This window comes from Micromesistius poutassou (assembly GCF_964030765.1).
Source record: "Micromesistius poutassou genome assembly, chromosome: 1".
Classification (NCBI taxonomy): Eukaryota; Metazoa; Chordata; class Actinopteri; order Gadiformes; family Gadidae; genus Micromesistius; species Micromesistius poutassou.
This window is the reverse complement of record NC_140271.1, coordinates 5,434,004-5,449,676: the sequence shown is the minus strand read 5'-3', so window position 1 is coordinate 5,449,676 and position 15,673 is coordinate 5,434,004. Positions and strand designations below refer to the sequence as shown.

The 15,673-nt window shown below is 50.2% G+C and overlaps 2 protein-coding genes and 1 pseudogene across 3 annotated transcripts in view; 2 read left to right on the top strand and 1 right to left on the bottom strand.

The window, feature by feature from the left end:
- LOC311382200 overlaps positions 1-6,687 on the top strand; it is an 8,215-nt pseudogene extending 1,528 nt beyond the window's left edge. Inside the window, exons 2-7 of the transcript XR_014684314.1 lie at positions 161-326; positions 455-629; positions 1,523-1,684; positions 2,143-2,308; positions 3,877-4,090; positions 5,417-6,687. The product of XR_014684314.1 is annotated as an uncharacterized misc_RNA (transcript). The remainder of the gene's footprint in view (positions 1-160; positions 327-454; positions 630-1,522; positions 1,685-2,142; positions 2,309-3,876; positions 4,091-5,416) is intronic.
- Positions 6,688-8,428: 1,741 nt separating this feature from the next.
- Positions 8,429-9,918, top strand: LOC311382184 (GTPase IMAP family member 9; the record flags this gene model as incomplete). Its single annotated transcript, XM_084488504.1, has 3 exons — positions 8,429-8,462; positions 8,813-9,456; positions 9,652-9,918. 3 exons carry the CDS (start codon positions 8,429-8,431, stop codon positions 9,916-9,918), a joined length of 945 nt encoding a protein of 314 aa, XP_084344630.1.
- Positions 9,919-12,324: 2,406 nt separating this feature from the next.
- kdelr3 (KDEL endoplasmic reticulum protein retention receptor 3) lies at positions 12,325-15,158 on the bottom strand. The gene is made up of 5 exons (XM_084488927.1): positions 14,805-15,158; positions 14,301-14,401; positions 14,010-14,168; positions 12,777-13,029; positions 12,325-12,457 (listed from the first exon to the last, which is right to left on the bottom strand). Exons 1-5 carry the CDS (start codon positions 14,893-14,895, stop codon positions 12,414-12,416), a joined length of 648 nt encoding a protein of 215 aa, XP_084345053.1. The 5' UTR covers positions 14,896-15,158; the 3' UTR covers positions 12,325-12,413.
- Between the last annotated feature and the right edge of the window lie 515 nt (positions 15,159-15,673).

Sequence of the window (15,673 nt, the reverse complement as noted above, 5' to 3'; positions counted from 1 at the left end):
TCTCCCTACCACCTCTCTCCAACCCTCTCTCTGTATGTATCTCTATCTCCCCTCTCCCCATCTCTCGTATCTCTCTTCCCCTCTCCCTCTCTCCCTCCCTGAACTCTCTTTCTGTATCTCTCTCTCCCCCACTCCCTCTCCCTCTGTACCCCCCCCCCAGGAGAAGCTGTCCTACCACAGACACAGCTCCAGAGGCCTCAGGCCGGTCTTTACGTGGGCATCCTGAAGCTCTGCAGCTCCGTGGACCAGATCAGAGTCCTGGTCCCCCAGAGGCTGCCCAGCCTGCTCTGCCACACCCGCGTCCGCCACAACGCACACGTCTCCAGGTTCACCACGGCGACCGTAGTCATAGAGATCTGAACATCAAACCTAATATGTATCAAAATATATCAAATCTAATATGAACACTGTTGAACAGCCGGGCCGTAACATATTCTTCTGATTGTGACGACAGAGAGGAGTGGACGTGGCTCCAGAGTCATGTGTTCAGCACGACCAATGGGAGCATCCAGAATTTGATTGGCGATGACGAGGGCCAATTAGAGAGCAGCGGGCTGGTGGACTTTGTCCGCTCCCTGAGAGCCGCCGTCACACTACTGCTGACCAAGCTCGGCATCCCCCTCTACAGGGTAACACGGGAACTGCAACCCACGCTCGGCATCCCCCTCTACAGGGTGACACGGGAACGGCACCCACGTTCAGCATCCCCCTCTACAGGGTGACACGGGAACTACACCCACGCTCAGCCACACCGGCTTTGTCTACATGCCCTTTATATTGCACTTTTTTAGAGTGTGACCATTTTGTGGTGTAGAAATTGTGAAATGAGTACAAACTGGTTCCCTTTATTGTAGTGCAGGTACTGACTACCCACCATGCACCATAAAGTCAGTGTACAGCTGTGCACACACATTTCTGCACTATATTCCACGATGCAGCAGTGAAGCAGTTTTTGATGTCACCACATATATGTTTATACAAATGATCTGTGAAAGGGCGACATCTAACTCATACCGGCTTGTTTGTGAGACCAATACACATCACATGATGTATTTCAAGTGCGGAATTATCTTACACTCTTTTACTCAATAGTGCACTTTATAGGGAATAGGGAATGAGGGAGCAAGGCTGACAAATGGAACACATCCCATGTTCGAGTCGAGTTTAGGTCTTACATCATATTATATTATGTCACACTCACACTCACACGTCAACTCTCTCTCTCTCTCTCTCTCTCTCTCTCTCTCTCTCTCCCCCCCTCTCTCTCTACTCCCCCTCTCTCTACCCCCCCCCTCTCTCTCTCTCTACTCTCCCTCTCTCTCTCTACTCCCTCTCTCTCTCTCTACTCCCCCCCCTCTCTCTCTCTCTCTCTCTCTCTCTCTCTCCCCCCCTCCCTCTCTCTCTCTCTACTCCCTCTCTCCCCCTCTCTCTCCCCCCCCCCCCTCTCTCTCTCTCTCTCTCCCCTCTCCCTCTTTCTCTCTCTCTCTCTCTCTCTCTCTCTCTCTCTCTCTCTCTCTACCAGGCCTACCAGTATGGTGTGTACATGCGGGAGCTGCTGGAGTTCGGGAGCAGCTGTCCATGCTGCTGCTACTGCCGCCCAGCGAGGACTTCAGCTCCTCCTATTGGCCGCTGCCGGGGGCCAAGGAGCCCGGCCTCACGCTGCCGCTGCAGGTCTTTGAACTCAGTAGGTGACGACACACACACACACACACACACACACGCACACACACACACACACACACACACACACACTGATATACACACTGGTATTACTAGTACTAGGACTTATACACTGGTATTACTAGTACTAGGACTTCTATACTGGTACACACACACTGATATACACACTGGTAGTACTAGTTCTGAAATACTGGTACACACATTGATATACACACTGATATACACCCTGGTACTAGTACTGATATACTGGTACACACACTGATATACACACTAGTGCTAGTACTGATATACACACTGATATACACACTAGTGCTAGTACTGATATACACACTGATGTACACACTGATATACACACTGATATACACACTGATGTACACACTGATATACACACTGATGTACACACTGATGTACACACTGATATACACACTAGTGCTAGTACTGATAGTGTGTGTGTTCCTGCAGTCCACTTCTGGACGTACGAGCGTGACTTCGTGTGCCAGTACTGCCAGGCCTGGGTGCGTCTGGAGCTGGACTCCCAGCTGGCCCAGCAGGCGCTGCGTGAGGCGATGGACACGCAGGAGGTCCAGGACGCCCGGGAACGCCTTACACACATCTCCAGCTCTCTCAGGTGTGTGTGTGTGTGTGTCCTTAATGACCTGTCTCTGTGCTGTCTAACCCCTACCTGCTCCTTAATGACCTGTCTCTGCGGTTCTCAAAGTGTGGGGCACGCCCCACTGGTGGGGAACAGAGACGTGACAGGTGGGGCGCGACAAACGGGAGGAAATTTCACTGAAAACTCCACATTTCTTATGGTAGGAGTGAAAGCTTGACAGTAGGGCTGGGCGATATGGACCAAAAGTCATATCTCGTATTTTCAAGCAGAATGTCGCTATAAGATATATACATGCTATAAAATAAGTGCTGTCGTCATTCTACATCGGGGGCGCCGCGTCGCTGTGCTCGTTAACCTGCCTGTAGGCCAGGGTAGCTAAACATTTTAAAATTAGTCAGTCAAAAACAGTCGGAGCAAGATGTGGCAAATACATGTTTCTCGCTGAAGGGGATTTAAAAAAGTGACGCGAGCAGAAGAGCGGGGGCCGGGGGGGGAGCGTGTGTGAGCCAGAGGCAGAGCGGGACGGAGAGAGAGGTGAGCAGAGCAGAGTCCTGCACGCCTCTCATGTTGCAAACCCGCACCCGTCCTTATACCCGCACAACTTAAAACCACATCCGACCTGAATATCAGATCCAGCACCGGAGAAGTCTCGCTCACTTGCTGCGCGGGACGCACTGAGCAGGGGTGGCGAGGATAAATCTGTCCATCTGAGCGATATTGGGAAACGAACGACCGTGCTTCTCGCCACCGCGATCACACACCGACAGAGTCGTCTTTAGGTGTTGTAATCGAGCAGCAGCTTCGTCCCGATTCAGAGCCTCGTCACTGGAATCCTCCCCGTCCCATAGCGTGTCCGCTGACACTCCAGCTCTCTTCTCGGCCGGGGGGGGCGCTGCTCGCATATTTTGTAGATGTGTCACTAATAATGATTTTTTTTAAAATTTGAAATAGGCCTACATTTGAACATTTTAAGCTTGCAGCTTTGCAGCCACTCATGCAGGTATAGGTCTCATGAGTTCAATTGCTCACCTGTCTTGCCAAATGCATTGCTCGTCTTTTTTTTTTTTTTAACAGATTGCAAAGTGGCACTTTTATTTTCTCTTTTTCTGAACTTGGTACAAGTCATGACACAGCTGCACTTTTATTTTCTCTTGTTGTTGAACTTGCTGTTATTTGATGTTATTGAGTTAGAATTTAGATACAACATGATGTAACTTGATGTTACTTCAATAAATGTGGAGATGTTAAGCTTGGCGTATTTCGTTAGCGTTGTGTTGGGGCGATGGGGGCAGGTGGGGCTTGAACATCCCCCCTTGTCCAAAGTGGGGGGTGACCGAAAAAGTTTGAGAACCACTGGTCTAACCCCTACCTGCTCCTTAATGACCTGTCTCTGTACTGTCTAACCCCTACCTGCTCCTTAACGACCTGTCTCTGTACTGTCTAACCCCTACCTGCTCCTTAACGACCTGTCTCTGTACTGTCTAACCCCTACCTGCTCCTTAATGACCTGTCTCTGTACTGTCTAACCCCTACCTGCTCCTTAATGACCTGTCTCTGTACTGTCTAACCCCTACCTGCTCCAGCGACTGGACGGCGTGTGGCGGGACTCCCGGTGGATCATGGACTGCCTGCAGTGCGTGCGCTCGCGCCAGTGGGTGGGCGCGGTGCCGCTGGGGCTGGTGATGGGCGGGGACCCCCCCCCGTGCCCAGACACCGAGGAGGAAGAAGAGAGTCTAACGGCACGCTGCCTCTGGCCGCCACGCCTTCAGCCCCAGAGGACCATGGCGGGTATCACAGGTACCGTCCGCCACGCCGCCGCCCGGGGGACACCGCGCCGCCCGGGGGCCACAGACCGCCTCTCATTTATATTTAGGGCATTTAGCAGACGCTTTTATCCAAAGCGACTTACAATAAGTACATTTGTCATAAGAAGTGAAACAATATATCTCCGTCGGTGCAGTAAAGACGTCCATAGAACCAACAATCGCCAGGCTGACCCCAATCCCCGTATACAGCAGTGATAGCTAGCTACTGCAGATGCTACACAACTAAGTACACAATTAAGTACAATGAGTGAATACAACGTGCATTAAGTGCGTTCATTAAGTGCCAGGACGTACAACAAACAATAGTGCAACAGACAAATAAGGGACTGAATGGCTATGCAGAGTCTAGGTGAACTCTCGGGCATGGGCGTGCTGACATGGTGACTGGTTTGCTAACCTAAATCTAAACGCCAAAGGGGGGATTCTATCGCCGTAGTGTGTGCAGAGTACCTGGCACAAATTGTCAAACGTGTTCCACACGCCCCCCCAATACGCCGCTGCCTGCTATTGGTCGACAACACCTGGTGAAAGACTGCATCTCGCCTCATCGCGACTCCCATCTCAGGCACTATATAGTACCCTGTCAGGAATCTTGTGTTTGACAGTCTATGCAAATACAGCAAATTCGATTTTGTTTGACCTTTCTTGACTGTAATGATATTCATGTCTCTCCATGTGTTTCCTTACCTGTCCACCAGGTGGCAACTGGTGTACAGGAGAAGTGTGAAAACGTTATGTGTCGACAGGAAGTCACAGAGCAGGGAAAGGAAAATGTATCGCGGTGGATCTTTAACCATTCATCGATACAAAGATACAAGATCCAGATGCCCCCTATTCCCCTACCTGCTCCTTAATGACGTTTGAACTCACTGCACGTTGCTTCTATTGAGTGCGTCAAATGACTCAACAGTAGACAGTAAACCAGTGAGGCCGGCCAGAGGTCTGTTTTAGTGCTACCAGATTGCCGTCAAAAGGTTAAAGGTCCCGTGATTAGCCGTTACACGCCGTTTTGAAAATCTGCCCCTTATGACATCACAGGTGGGCGTGTCCACCAAGATGTGTGACAGATAGATGAGCAACGTTTGCTACGGTCCACTGGGTAGGCTGGTAGACTGATCTATCCAGCACACATCTAGGTGGACACGCCCACCTGTGATAAGGGACAGATTTTCAAAACAGCTTGTAACGGCCAATCACACTCACACCTGGTGGCACGTCGTGGGACCTGTAAAGGTCATGGTCAGGCACAACGTGAGGGCTAGAGCAGTAAGAGCTCAACTCTTTAAACGTCTCCTAGTGTGTCCGGGGGGTCTGGTCGGGGCCGCCCCAGCTCTCGTCAGCCCCGAGGCGGGTCCCGCAGCACCCGGGCTCCTGGTCCCACAGCAGGCCATCAGCACGCTGCTGGAGGGCGTGGCCAAGGGCGGCTACCCCGTGGACATCAGCGCCCAGCTGGACCAGACGGAGCTGGGCGGCGGCGGTGGCGGAGGTTCTCTGCTGCAGCAGGGGCTGACGGAGCCGGCGCTGACGGAGCCCAAGGCGGGCTACGACAGCCTGGTGGCCCCCGCCGCCCCGCCCTTCTCCACGGAGCAGGCCCACCCCCACAGCATCAGCGAGGTCCTGGAGCCCATGGAGATGGCGGAGCTGGTGGACATCCTGCCCACACTCAGCCTCATCGAGGAGGAGACGATGCCGGGCGACGGCTCCACGCCCTCCATGATGGAGATGCTGCAGAGCTTCGGGCTGGGCATCGGCGAGCCCGGGGCCTACTTCCCCCTGGACGGCCTGGACCTGAGCCACGAGGCGGCCAGCACCTCGCTGCCCGACGCCTACGACAACCACATCGCCACGGAGACGGTCGCCCCAGGGGGATGCTGGGAGGACACGGCGCTGCAGGGGGCGGCGGCGTTGGGGGGCCCGGGGTCGCCGGAGGCTAGTGACAGCCAGAGGACAGGCCCGCTGGTCGCGGGGCGAGGTCAGGTAGAGTGGGTGACCTCGTCTCACGAGAGCTCCTGATGACCTCTGACCTCCCAACGGAGGACTGAAGAAGAGCTGCCCCGCCCAACCGCCACCCTCCTCCGCCACGATCACTCGTTCTGCGTCAGTCACAGGCCCTCCGTTCAGACGCTGACACCACAGAGGTAGACGGGTTGGGCCGTGTTTCACTTCGTAAAGACGCTGGACTTCATTCCTTGGCACATTTGTAGCACTAGTTGGTTTTACTTCTCCAATGGGACTCTTTTTAATGCAATAGTTAAAACGGAAAAATATTTCCCCATGTATTCTTTCCAGTATATCCTGGATAATCTCCATCATGTGATACTTACTATATTATATACTACATTTATACTATATATAAATACATATATATGTATGGAGTACTTGACACGTCGACAGAGTTGACCATCAATGACAGAAGTAATAATATGAAAAGGAGATTATAATTAATAGGTTTATTATATTTACGGATCGCTCAATCTCATATGTAATAAGTTCTAGTCAGTTTATATGTTTGTATATTTGATCATTAAAACAATAACGTTCAGGGATCTCCATGGAGATGAGGGGGACTTAGGGACGGCTTTGATGGCCGTTATCTGGTGGTTCAATGTGTGTCTGTTCTCCTGGTTCAAGGGGTAGGGTTAGGGTTAGGGTTAGGCTTAGGGTTAGGGTTAGGGTTGGGGTTAGGGTTAGGTTTAGGGTTAGGGGTTGGGGTTAGGGTTAGGGGTTAGAGTTAGGGTTGGGGTTAGAGTTAGGGTTGGGGTTAGGGGTTGGGGTTAGGGTTAGGGGTTAGAGTTAGGGTTGGGGTTAGGGTTAGGTTTAGGCTTAGGGTTAGGGGTTAGGGTTAGGGGTTAGAGTTAGGGTTGGGGTTAGAGTTAGGGTTGGGGTTAGGGGTTGGGGTTAGGGTTAGGGGTTAGAGTTAGGGTTGGGGTTAGGGTTAGGTTTAGGCTTAGGGTTAGGGGTTAGGGTTAGGCTTAGGGTTAGGGTTAGGTTTAGGCTTAGGGTTAAGGGTTAGGGTTAGGGTTAGAGTTAGGGTTGGGGTTGGGGTTAGGGTTGGGGTTAGGGTTAGGGTTAGATTTAGGCTTAGGGTTAGGGAATTTCATACAAACAAGAGCAAACAGCGCGCAAGCAGACAGGAGTTAGTTTGTTGGTCAACAGCTGCATTCTTCTGTCTATAGACGACCAACCAGGACTTAGGTTGTCCAGGCCTGAGATGGAGAAGCAGTGAAAACTGTTCTAGAACATTATTATATCTGCACTATCAGTTTAGTATGAGTGTTTCTACTGCTCTGGTGTATCCTGTGCTGAGGGTTATGTTAAGGGGTCTGTAACTCATTGTTTTACCCCTACAGTTATTGTCTGTTCTTTTAGCTTCTTGTAACTTCTTGTACTTTTGCTTTACTTTTTTTTTGCTCAACATGCAATCCCTTAGATATCCTGGTTACAAGCAACGTATAACTATGATGAGTAGGCCTAGAGGTTTCATGTGTTGTGAGGACTAGCAGAAGACTACCTAAAACAATAGCCTTTGCTGATTAACTAGATGCAGCCTACTTTAACAATGTGGAGCATATAAAACAATATATAATAGTCATACATTCTGCTGTCACATCGTGGAACAGTAACTAGTTATCAGTTATTGATAACCTTGAACCTCATCGTTTTTAATTAATGGCATTTGTTTTACGCCAACCAAAATCAACAAACCTTTTCATTAAGAAACCAACCAGCAGGGGTTTGGCCTTCTGTCATTCCCTGAGTCTATTGTCCCTTTATTTCAACTTTTCCTGTTACTACATGTTTTAAAAACTCATTGTTTTCTCATCATAAAAATAAATGTTGTTCTGAGCCAGTTTTTTTTTGGAATGATGATAATAACGTCCTTGTTCTAATGTATCGCAATAAGAAAATTATAAGTCGAGGCTATATGCTTTCATTTTCACAAATTAATCATCCGATTATAATTAATAAGTTAGATAGTTCGCCATAGTACCATCAAATGTCGATGTTGAAATGCATGAACAAGTTATACAACTTCACATTAGATTGTAAGGGACGAGGGGTGAGATATTTATAGGCCTATCTGCTTTACGGAGATGAGCGAGTGAAGTCCACCGGATAAAGCCGAGCATGCGCGGGATCGACGCGTACCACGTCACGGATGCTGCAGAAGAACAGGTCCATCCATAATGCTGTGTTATTGTTTTAACATAGCAATGAATCGCAGACTGTTTATTCTTAAACGCATGCAAATCTGACTGCTAATTCCAACATGGCGCTGTTTGTGACGATATTTCCATAACGCTGAACAATGTCGTCATTGGATTCTGCTGCGTCATCAGAGGGTATGTTGACCGTGAAATAATCCGATCTAGCCTTTCAGTGTATGCTGAGAAACTATTTATATTTTGTTGAGAAAATACAGACAAGAATATTTGTTTATTTATACTTTGCAACGAAATCATCAATGAAATCACAACTTGACAGTCAAGCTATCTTAGAAATCGTAGTGAATAACATCATTAACAACAAAAAACTATGTTTTAAAGGAAACGTACACAGTATAAAATACACTTTATTGAAACGTATTGTGAATATATTCATATAGATGTGCACAGGCCGTGTGTGTCTGTTATGAACACTGCTCATAGCTAGTACCTGCGGTCAACATGTTGGCTGTCTGGACACTCCCCAGGCCGCCCGGCGCTGCGTCTGCTTCTGCTGGGCCGGACGGGCTCGGGCCGCAGCGCCAGCGGCAACACCCTCCTGGGCCGCTCCGCCTTCCCCTCCGCCGCCTCCACCCACTCCGTCACCCGCCGCTGCCAGACGCACAGCGGCGCCGTGATGGGGCGGAGCCTGGCGGTGACCGACACGCCCGGCTTCTTCCACACGGACCTCTCCCCGCGGGAGGTGACGGAGGAGCTGCTCCGGGGCCTGCGGGGCCCGGCCGCGCCGGGCCCCCACGCCCTCCTGCTGACCCTGCGGCTGGGCCAGCGCTACACCCAGGAGGAGCGACGGGCCCTGGGCTGGCTGAGGGCCGTGCTGGGGCCCCGGGCCCTCGAGTTCACCCTGCTCCTCCTCACCTGGGGGGAGGAGGGGCTGCGGGGCCACCGGCCCGAGGACTTCCTGGAGGAGAGCGAGGAGCTGAGGGAGTTTGCGGGGAGCTGCCGTGGTGGGTGGCACCTCCTGGAGAACAGGGGAGGAGAGCAGGAGCAGGAGCAGGAGCAGGAGCAGGCGCAGGACCAGGTGCAGGAGCTCCTGGAGAAGGTGGAGAGGATGGTGGAGGAGAACGCTGGTGGTTTCTATAGCAACGAGATGCTCCGGGATGCAGAGAGGGAGGTGCAGGAGGAGAGGATTCTGGGAGGAGAAAAAAGCTGTGAGGACCCGGGAGAGGAGGAGATGAGGAGAGGGGGAAGAGAGGAGGTGGAGCTGAGGAGAGGAGGAAGAGAGGAAAGGAGGGGAGAGGAGAGGAGATGGAGAAGCGTGGATGATAGAGGGAGGAGGGAGGAGGAGGAAGAGAGGAAGAGAGAGGAGGAGGCAGCCAGGCGGAAGGAGGAGAGAGAATTCTGGGCTGAGCTTCTGACGGCGGTGGGGAGGGGAGCAGCGGAGGGGGCAGGGCTATTAGAGAAGGGGGCGGGGCCAGCGGGGAAGAGGCCTGGGATAGGAAAGACCTTGAAGAAGGTCGGTACCATGGCAACCACGCCAATGTCAATCACCTCGGCGGCCAGAGTGGTGGGCGGGGCCGTGAGGGAGGGGGGGAGGGTCTTATTCAAACACCGCAAGACACTGACACAGAAGTGATCAACCCTCACACTGACTCTGGGACCAACTCATTCTGCAGTTTAAAGGAACCTCTATATTACAACCAGACATCGCATCATCATAGTGGTCAAGTGACCGCTGCCATGACCGCCATGGCCGCTGAAGAGGAGGGTTGAGGAATGTCTAGGTGGACTTTGGACCAACGGTGAGAACACAGGGTTGTCCAGTCAGAGTTCCAAGGTTTGTGAATCCCTGGCAGAAGGGACCAACATGTGGTTCCTCTTGTGGCTAAAGGTGGTTGTGGCAGAAATATCCACCAGCATTCTCAGTTAATGGGGACAATGAGTAGTGATGTGTTGTGCAAGTTCACCCTTCACATGAACTAGTTCAAAGTTCAGTTCAAATAAATAAATTCACGTTCATAGTTCACCAATTCAGTTTTGAACTAGTTCATGTTCAGTTCATTAACAGTTTTTTTTAGAAACTGAAGAAAAACTCTTTTACCTGCTGCCCATCACTACAATCTCAAATTGTTGTGGATATTATTTGTACACGTTTCATTCATCACAACTCAGACAGTAACTCTATTTAATATACATGTCATCTGGACCTAAGCATCAATTCAGAATGTCACAAAATCTTTTTTAGTTTTTAAAAAAAAGTTTTTTAGTTGAAAATATGTTAAGTTCAGTTCAAAGTTAATAGAAAAATGAACTTGTTCGATGAACTGCACAATACGTTTACTCTATTTTCTGTTTCTATCAGATAGTTCCTGGTCCAGTTTTTATTTAATCAAGAAATTAAGAAAATTATAATGAGTTTTGGACATATGCTTACCATGCAGGCCATTCAATTCCTGCCCTCAATGTGCCAAATATTGTTTAAGCTGCTGGATGCAAAAGATCTCACATAATGGCAGTGCCAGTAAAGTGAAATCTATTGTTTCATGGACACCATGTCCATATTTCTTACAGTCAATGATTGGACAGATCAACTCCAGCCTACCAGTCCATGAGGAAGGTGAGCTATCCATCACACTTGTGTCACAGGTGAATAGAGAGTAGGCTTGGCTACAGGTTAAGGTCCCAACTGTTTCATAATTGGTTGGACTGACCCCCGCTGACAGAGTGAACCAATCACAACGCATCTCCCCTCATAAGGAAGGGGATAGATTTGAATTAAAACATGCTTTCTGAGATTCTCTGCTATGTGGACAATGTGATTTGAGAAATTGAGCAAACAGGCTGAAGTAGTAAACATTGACATTTCATGACGTAAGCATCCTGTTCACTGCTTACTATTCACCCTGGTTAGATCATAGCCGTCCTTTCCTCAAAGACAAAACCACTTTCACCAGCTTGTTAACGAGGCTTGACTTAACTAAAGCACGTCGGGTATCCTTGTTTGTGTACCTGGTTTGTGTGTGACATCCTGGTGTGTCACAACTCAACCACACCTTGTTAATACAGTGTCCATCTTGAAGAACACAAGTCCATTTGTTTAGTTCCAGGTGAATATAATAGACACACACATACACGCACGCACGCACACGTACGCACACATTCACACGCACGCACGCATTCACTCACACACACACACACACACACACACACACACACACACACACACACACACACACACACACACACACACACACACACACACACACACACACACACACACACACACACACACACACACACAGGGTCATAGTTCAAACTCAATCTGAGGCAATTCAAGGATTGTGTTGACAATGTTGGTTTTCACGAAATACAGTTTAGTGTTGGCAGTTAAGCATGAAAAATGTACGAACATTAAAAAAATGTAAGTAACATACTTGTGACAAAATTGACACTTATAAAATCTCGACATACTTTACACGTCAGGTAAATCATGAAATCATTTTATCAACAATTTGGTATTAAAGTCTTTATATCTCCTATTCTTCAAAACAATTTTTTACTGCTCTCAGTTGTCTCTATGGACACAGATGGCAAGTTAGGGGAGGAAACGGCCTATAAAAGTGATGAAATGAGGTTTAACACTCAAAGTTCTACACAGACACACAATCACACCTGTTACAGCTTAACAAAATATATCAACGCAAATACTCAAACTGAAACACACATACATACATACATACACACACACAGCTGTTGTCACTTCGGTAACAAAATATATCCAAACACACTCACACACTCACTCTGAAACACACACACACACACACACACACACAGTTAAGACATCAGAGGCATGGCCCGCCACTCATCAAGGCACTGATCCATTGCTGGGGGTGGGGGGGGTGGTGGTGGAGGGAGGGTGGTGGTGGTGGTGGGGGAGGGTGGTGGTGGTGGTGGAGGGAGAGTGGTGGTGGTGGTGGTGGAGGGAGAGTGGTGGTGGTGGTGGTGGGGGGAGGGTGGTGGTGGGGGGGGGGGTGCTGGGTGGAGGTGGGAGGGTGGTGGTGGTGGGGGGAGGGTGGGGGTGGAGGGGGGGTGCTGGGTGGAGATGGGGGGGTGGTGGTGGGGGGGGTCCATCTAGATGGGCATAGGTAGCCCCATCTTCCCGCTCCCTCGGAGGACTGAGAAGAAGAAACCACAGAAGAAGAAACCATGAGGAATTTTTCATTATTAAAAATAGAATATTACTATATACAGATTATTAAAGAGCATATGAATTCACAATGAAGTATATTTCAGTTATATGACATTAATAATAATTTATCCTTAACCTATTTACAATATTAAAAATAAACATATATCATGAATAATCTGGTCCTTTAGCATAACAGGGAAGAGAATCTTCTTCCGCATTAAAGCCGAAGTGGTCTGGTCCCAGTATCCAGCAGACCTCCCACTGAGCTCCCACTCCCCCCTGGCGCACGCTGAGCGCCGTCTCACCGCGGGTGATGTACAGGTAGAAAAAGTCGCAGTAGAAGAACGTCTGGACGACGCCCGACACCACGGCGATCTGGTCGAAGAAGCCCTCGGTGTGGTAGCGCCACACCCAGTTGGCCAGGTACAGGGCGCGGTACAGACCCAGGAAGAACAGGTAGTGGGTGGTGATGGACTCGGCCTCGCCCGTGTTGGTGATCATGAATAGCTGGGGCATGATGGCCACCGCCTCCAGGAAGATGGAGAACGTCCACAAGATCTGGAGAGGAGAGACGGGTGGGGGGGTTGAGGGTTTGCCTGTAGCACCCTAGCCTCTACCTGCCCCTTAGAGGTCCCGTGACGTGACACCAGGTGTGAGGGTGATTAGCTGTTACAAGCCGTTTTGGAAATCTGCACCTTATGACATCACAATTGGGCGTGTCCACCTAGATGTGTGCTGGATAGATCAGTCCACCAGCCTACCCAGTGGACCGTAGCAAACGTTGCTCATCTATCCATCACACATCTAGGTGGACACGCCCACCTGTGATCCCCTACCTGCTCCTTAATGACCTGTCTCTGTACTGTCTAACCCCTACCTGCTCCTTAATGACCTGTCTCTGTACTGTCTAACCCCTACCTGCTCCTTAATGACCAGTCTCTGTACTGTCTAACCCCTACCTGCTCCTTAATGACCTGTCTCTGTGCTGTCTAACCACTACCTGCTCCTTAATGACCCCTCACTGTACTGTCTAACCCCTAACTAGCAGAAGATCAGACCTTATGTTGAAAAAATTGAAATCCAGAAGGATTTTCTTGTTTGTAAGCAAACTGAGCAGCAAGCAAATTACACTCAAAAAGACACTGACTACAGTACAGACCTTGAAAAGAGTTTTAAGCATTCAATAAGTAGAGAGAGTACCGTAAACAAACCTTCAGCAATATCTTGTAAATTATATTACGTCTTCCCAGGTAAACAAGGCTGCCACAATAGTACAAGGTTAATGGCCGGAGAACGCTGTCATATTGAACCCTTATGATAATGCCCTCATTTCCTATGCTGTAGATATTTTAAACCAACCACTTTGCTCTTAACGTCTGATTTAGGCGGGTGGAAATCGTGTGATTCCATGTTTCAACGCCACGTCAAAAAACCTTCCCTGTGCCCACTGCAAACGGACGACCAATATGATCTGTGTCCGAGCACGTCTGCGTTGGAGCGGGCGTGCGAGGCGGCGGCGGTCTCCGTGGTAACAGTACCTCCAGCGGGGTGAAGGCGTAGTTCTCCAGGAAGGAGAGTCCCACCACGGGGATGAGGAGGAACTCCAGGCGGAAGGTGTCGTGCTCGGCGGTGGAGGTGCTCCTGAAGCGCATGTAGATGAGGTAGACGGTGGCGTAGGACAGAGAGAGGAAGACCACCTGGAGAGGGAGAGAGAGAGAGAGAGAGAGAGAGAGAGGTAACTCAAGTGCACAACTACTAAGTACATGACATGTGTTTAAGAATCAGTGTGTGTTATACACTTGCGTGTGACTTTGCATGAGGGTGTGTACCTTCATAATGGTGTTGTAGGCGGAGATGTAGACGGTGAACAGGTCGAGGTACCGGCTGGTGAAGACCACCGCGAACAGAACCTGCGACTTCCCGGAGATTCCTGCAGGGAAAACATGTCAACACGTCACGTATACGTCGCTAACATGTTTAAACGTCAGGCTCAATAATCAAACCTGCTATGTGTGATTCAGATTTTCAGTGTTACCAATGAACACATTAAGAGCAGAGGCACACGGGACAATACACGGTGGATAAACGTCACTTTATGCCACGTAGCGCCGAGGCCCCCCGCTGCACAGCGGAACATCAACACAGATCATCCTTGCGCCGGAACGCGAAGGCTCCAGGGATCTGACAACATGCGCACAGCCACGCACACGCCTAGACACTATGGTGACATGTAGGAAACCGAAATAAACGACGACACGTTCAGGGTTGTGGTGATTCTGGCCCGAGAGTGACCCAAACCAAGACGCCCCGTCCCCCCCGTCCCCCCGACATACCAGCGCAGGATCGGCTCCTCCAGATCTTCAGGAACAGAATGAGGATCGCCACGACGTGGGACACGTCACCGGCGAGACGAAATACGTTCATGGTGAATCGTCGGGCCCCTCGGCAGCACTGAATCCAACGGTCAAGTCCGTGTCTGGTTGCAGAGGCTCGGACCAGGCACAAACAAAGTGCCCTGAACTTCTGATACGATCAAGGAGACGCAGCCGAGACACGAACGTAAACCGTAGATACGCGTTGAGGTTCTTCTGCGAAGGCGGACGGGCGGCTTGTGGTGCACACGGTCGCAGAGCCGCTGAGATGTGAAGTCGGACGGCGGGTTCCTGTGAGCCGCAGCGGGTCCGGGGCTTCCACAGAGGTCGGGTGTGTGGCGGTGACGTGGCTGACAGCAGCGGAGGAGGAACCGGGAGGCTGGGGGCTGGTCCTCCAGGTCCATCACAACAGACCGCCAGGCGGCGCCCTACTGCAGTCTGGAGCGCTGTGTGGCACTGAAGCCACATCCACACTAGTGCGGGTCTGAAGCTAGCCGCTAGCCTAGCTGACCTATGTATGCTTTGTGAGCATCGTGAGCGTTAGCCTAAAGGGTAACGGCAGTAATCTGCTCTGATTACAGGCTATTAATAAATCTCTCCCCTCGACCCCAAGCTAACCTAGCTAACCACTAGCATCAGGGTGTGAAACACACACACACACACACACACACACACACACACACACACACACACACACACACACACACACACACACACACACACACACACACACACACACAGACACACTCTGACACTCTCCATATGGGTCTAAAATGGAGGTCAGGTCAAAACCTTTTAACTCTGTTTCTCTGTTTCAAACTGAAGTGGGA

Bases quoted from the DNA above. Each gene is read 5' to 3' on its own strand.
- kdelr3 (XM_084488927.1), bottom strand. From the start codon at position 14,895: ATGAACGTATTTCGTCTCGCCGGTGACGTGTCCCACGTCGTGGCGATC. The intron at 13,030-14,009 runs GTACTGTTACCA...TCTCCTCTCCAG, and splicing joins ACGCCTTCACCCCGCTGGAG to ATCTTGTGGACGTTCTCCAT. The intron at 12,458-12,776 runs GTGAGACGGCGC...TCTTCTTCTCAG, and splicing joins CTACCTGTACATCACCCGCG to TCCTCCGAGGGAGCGGGAAG.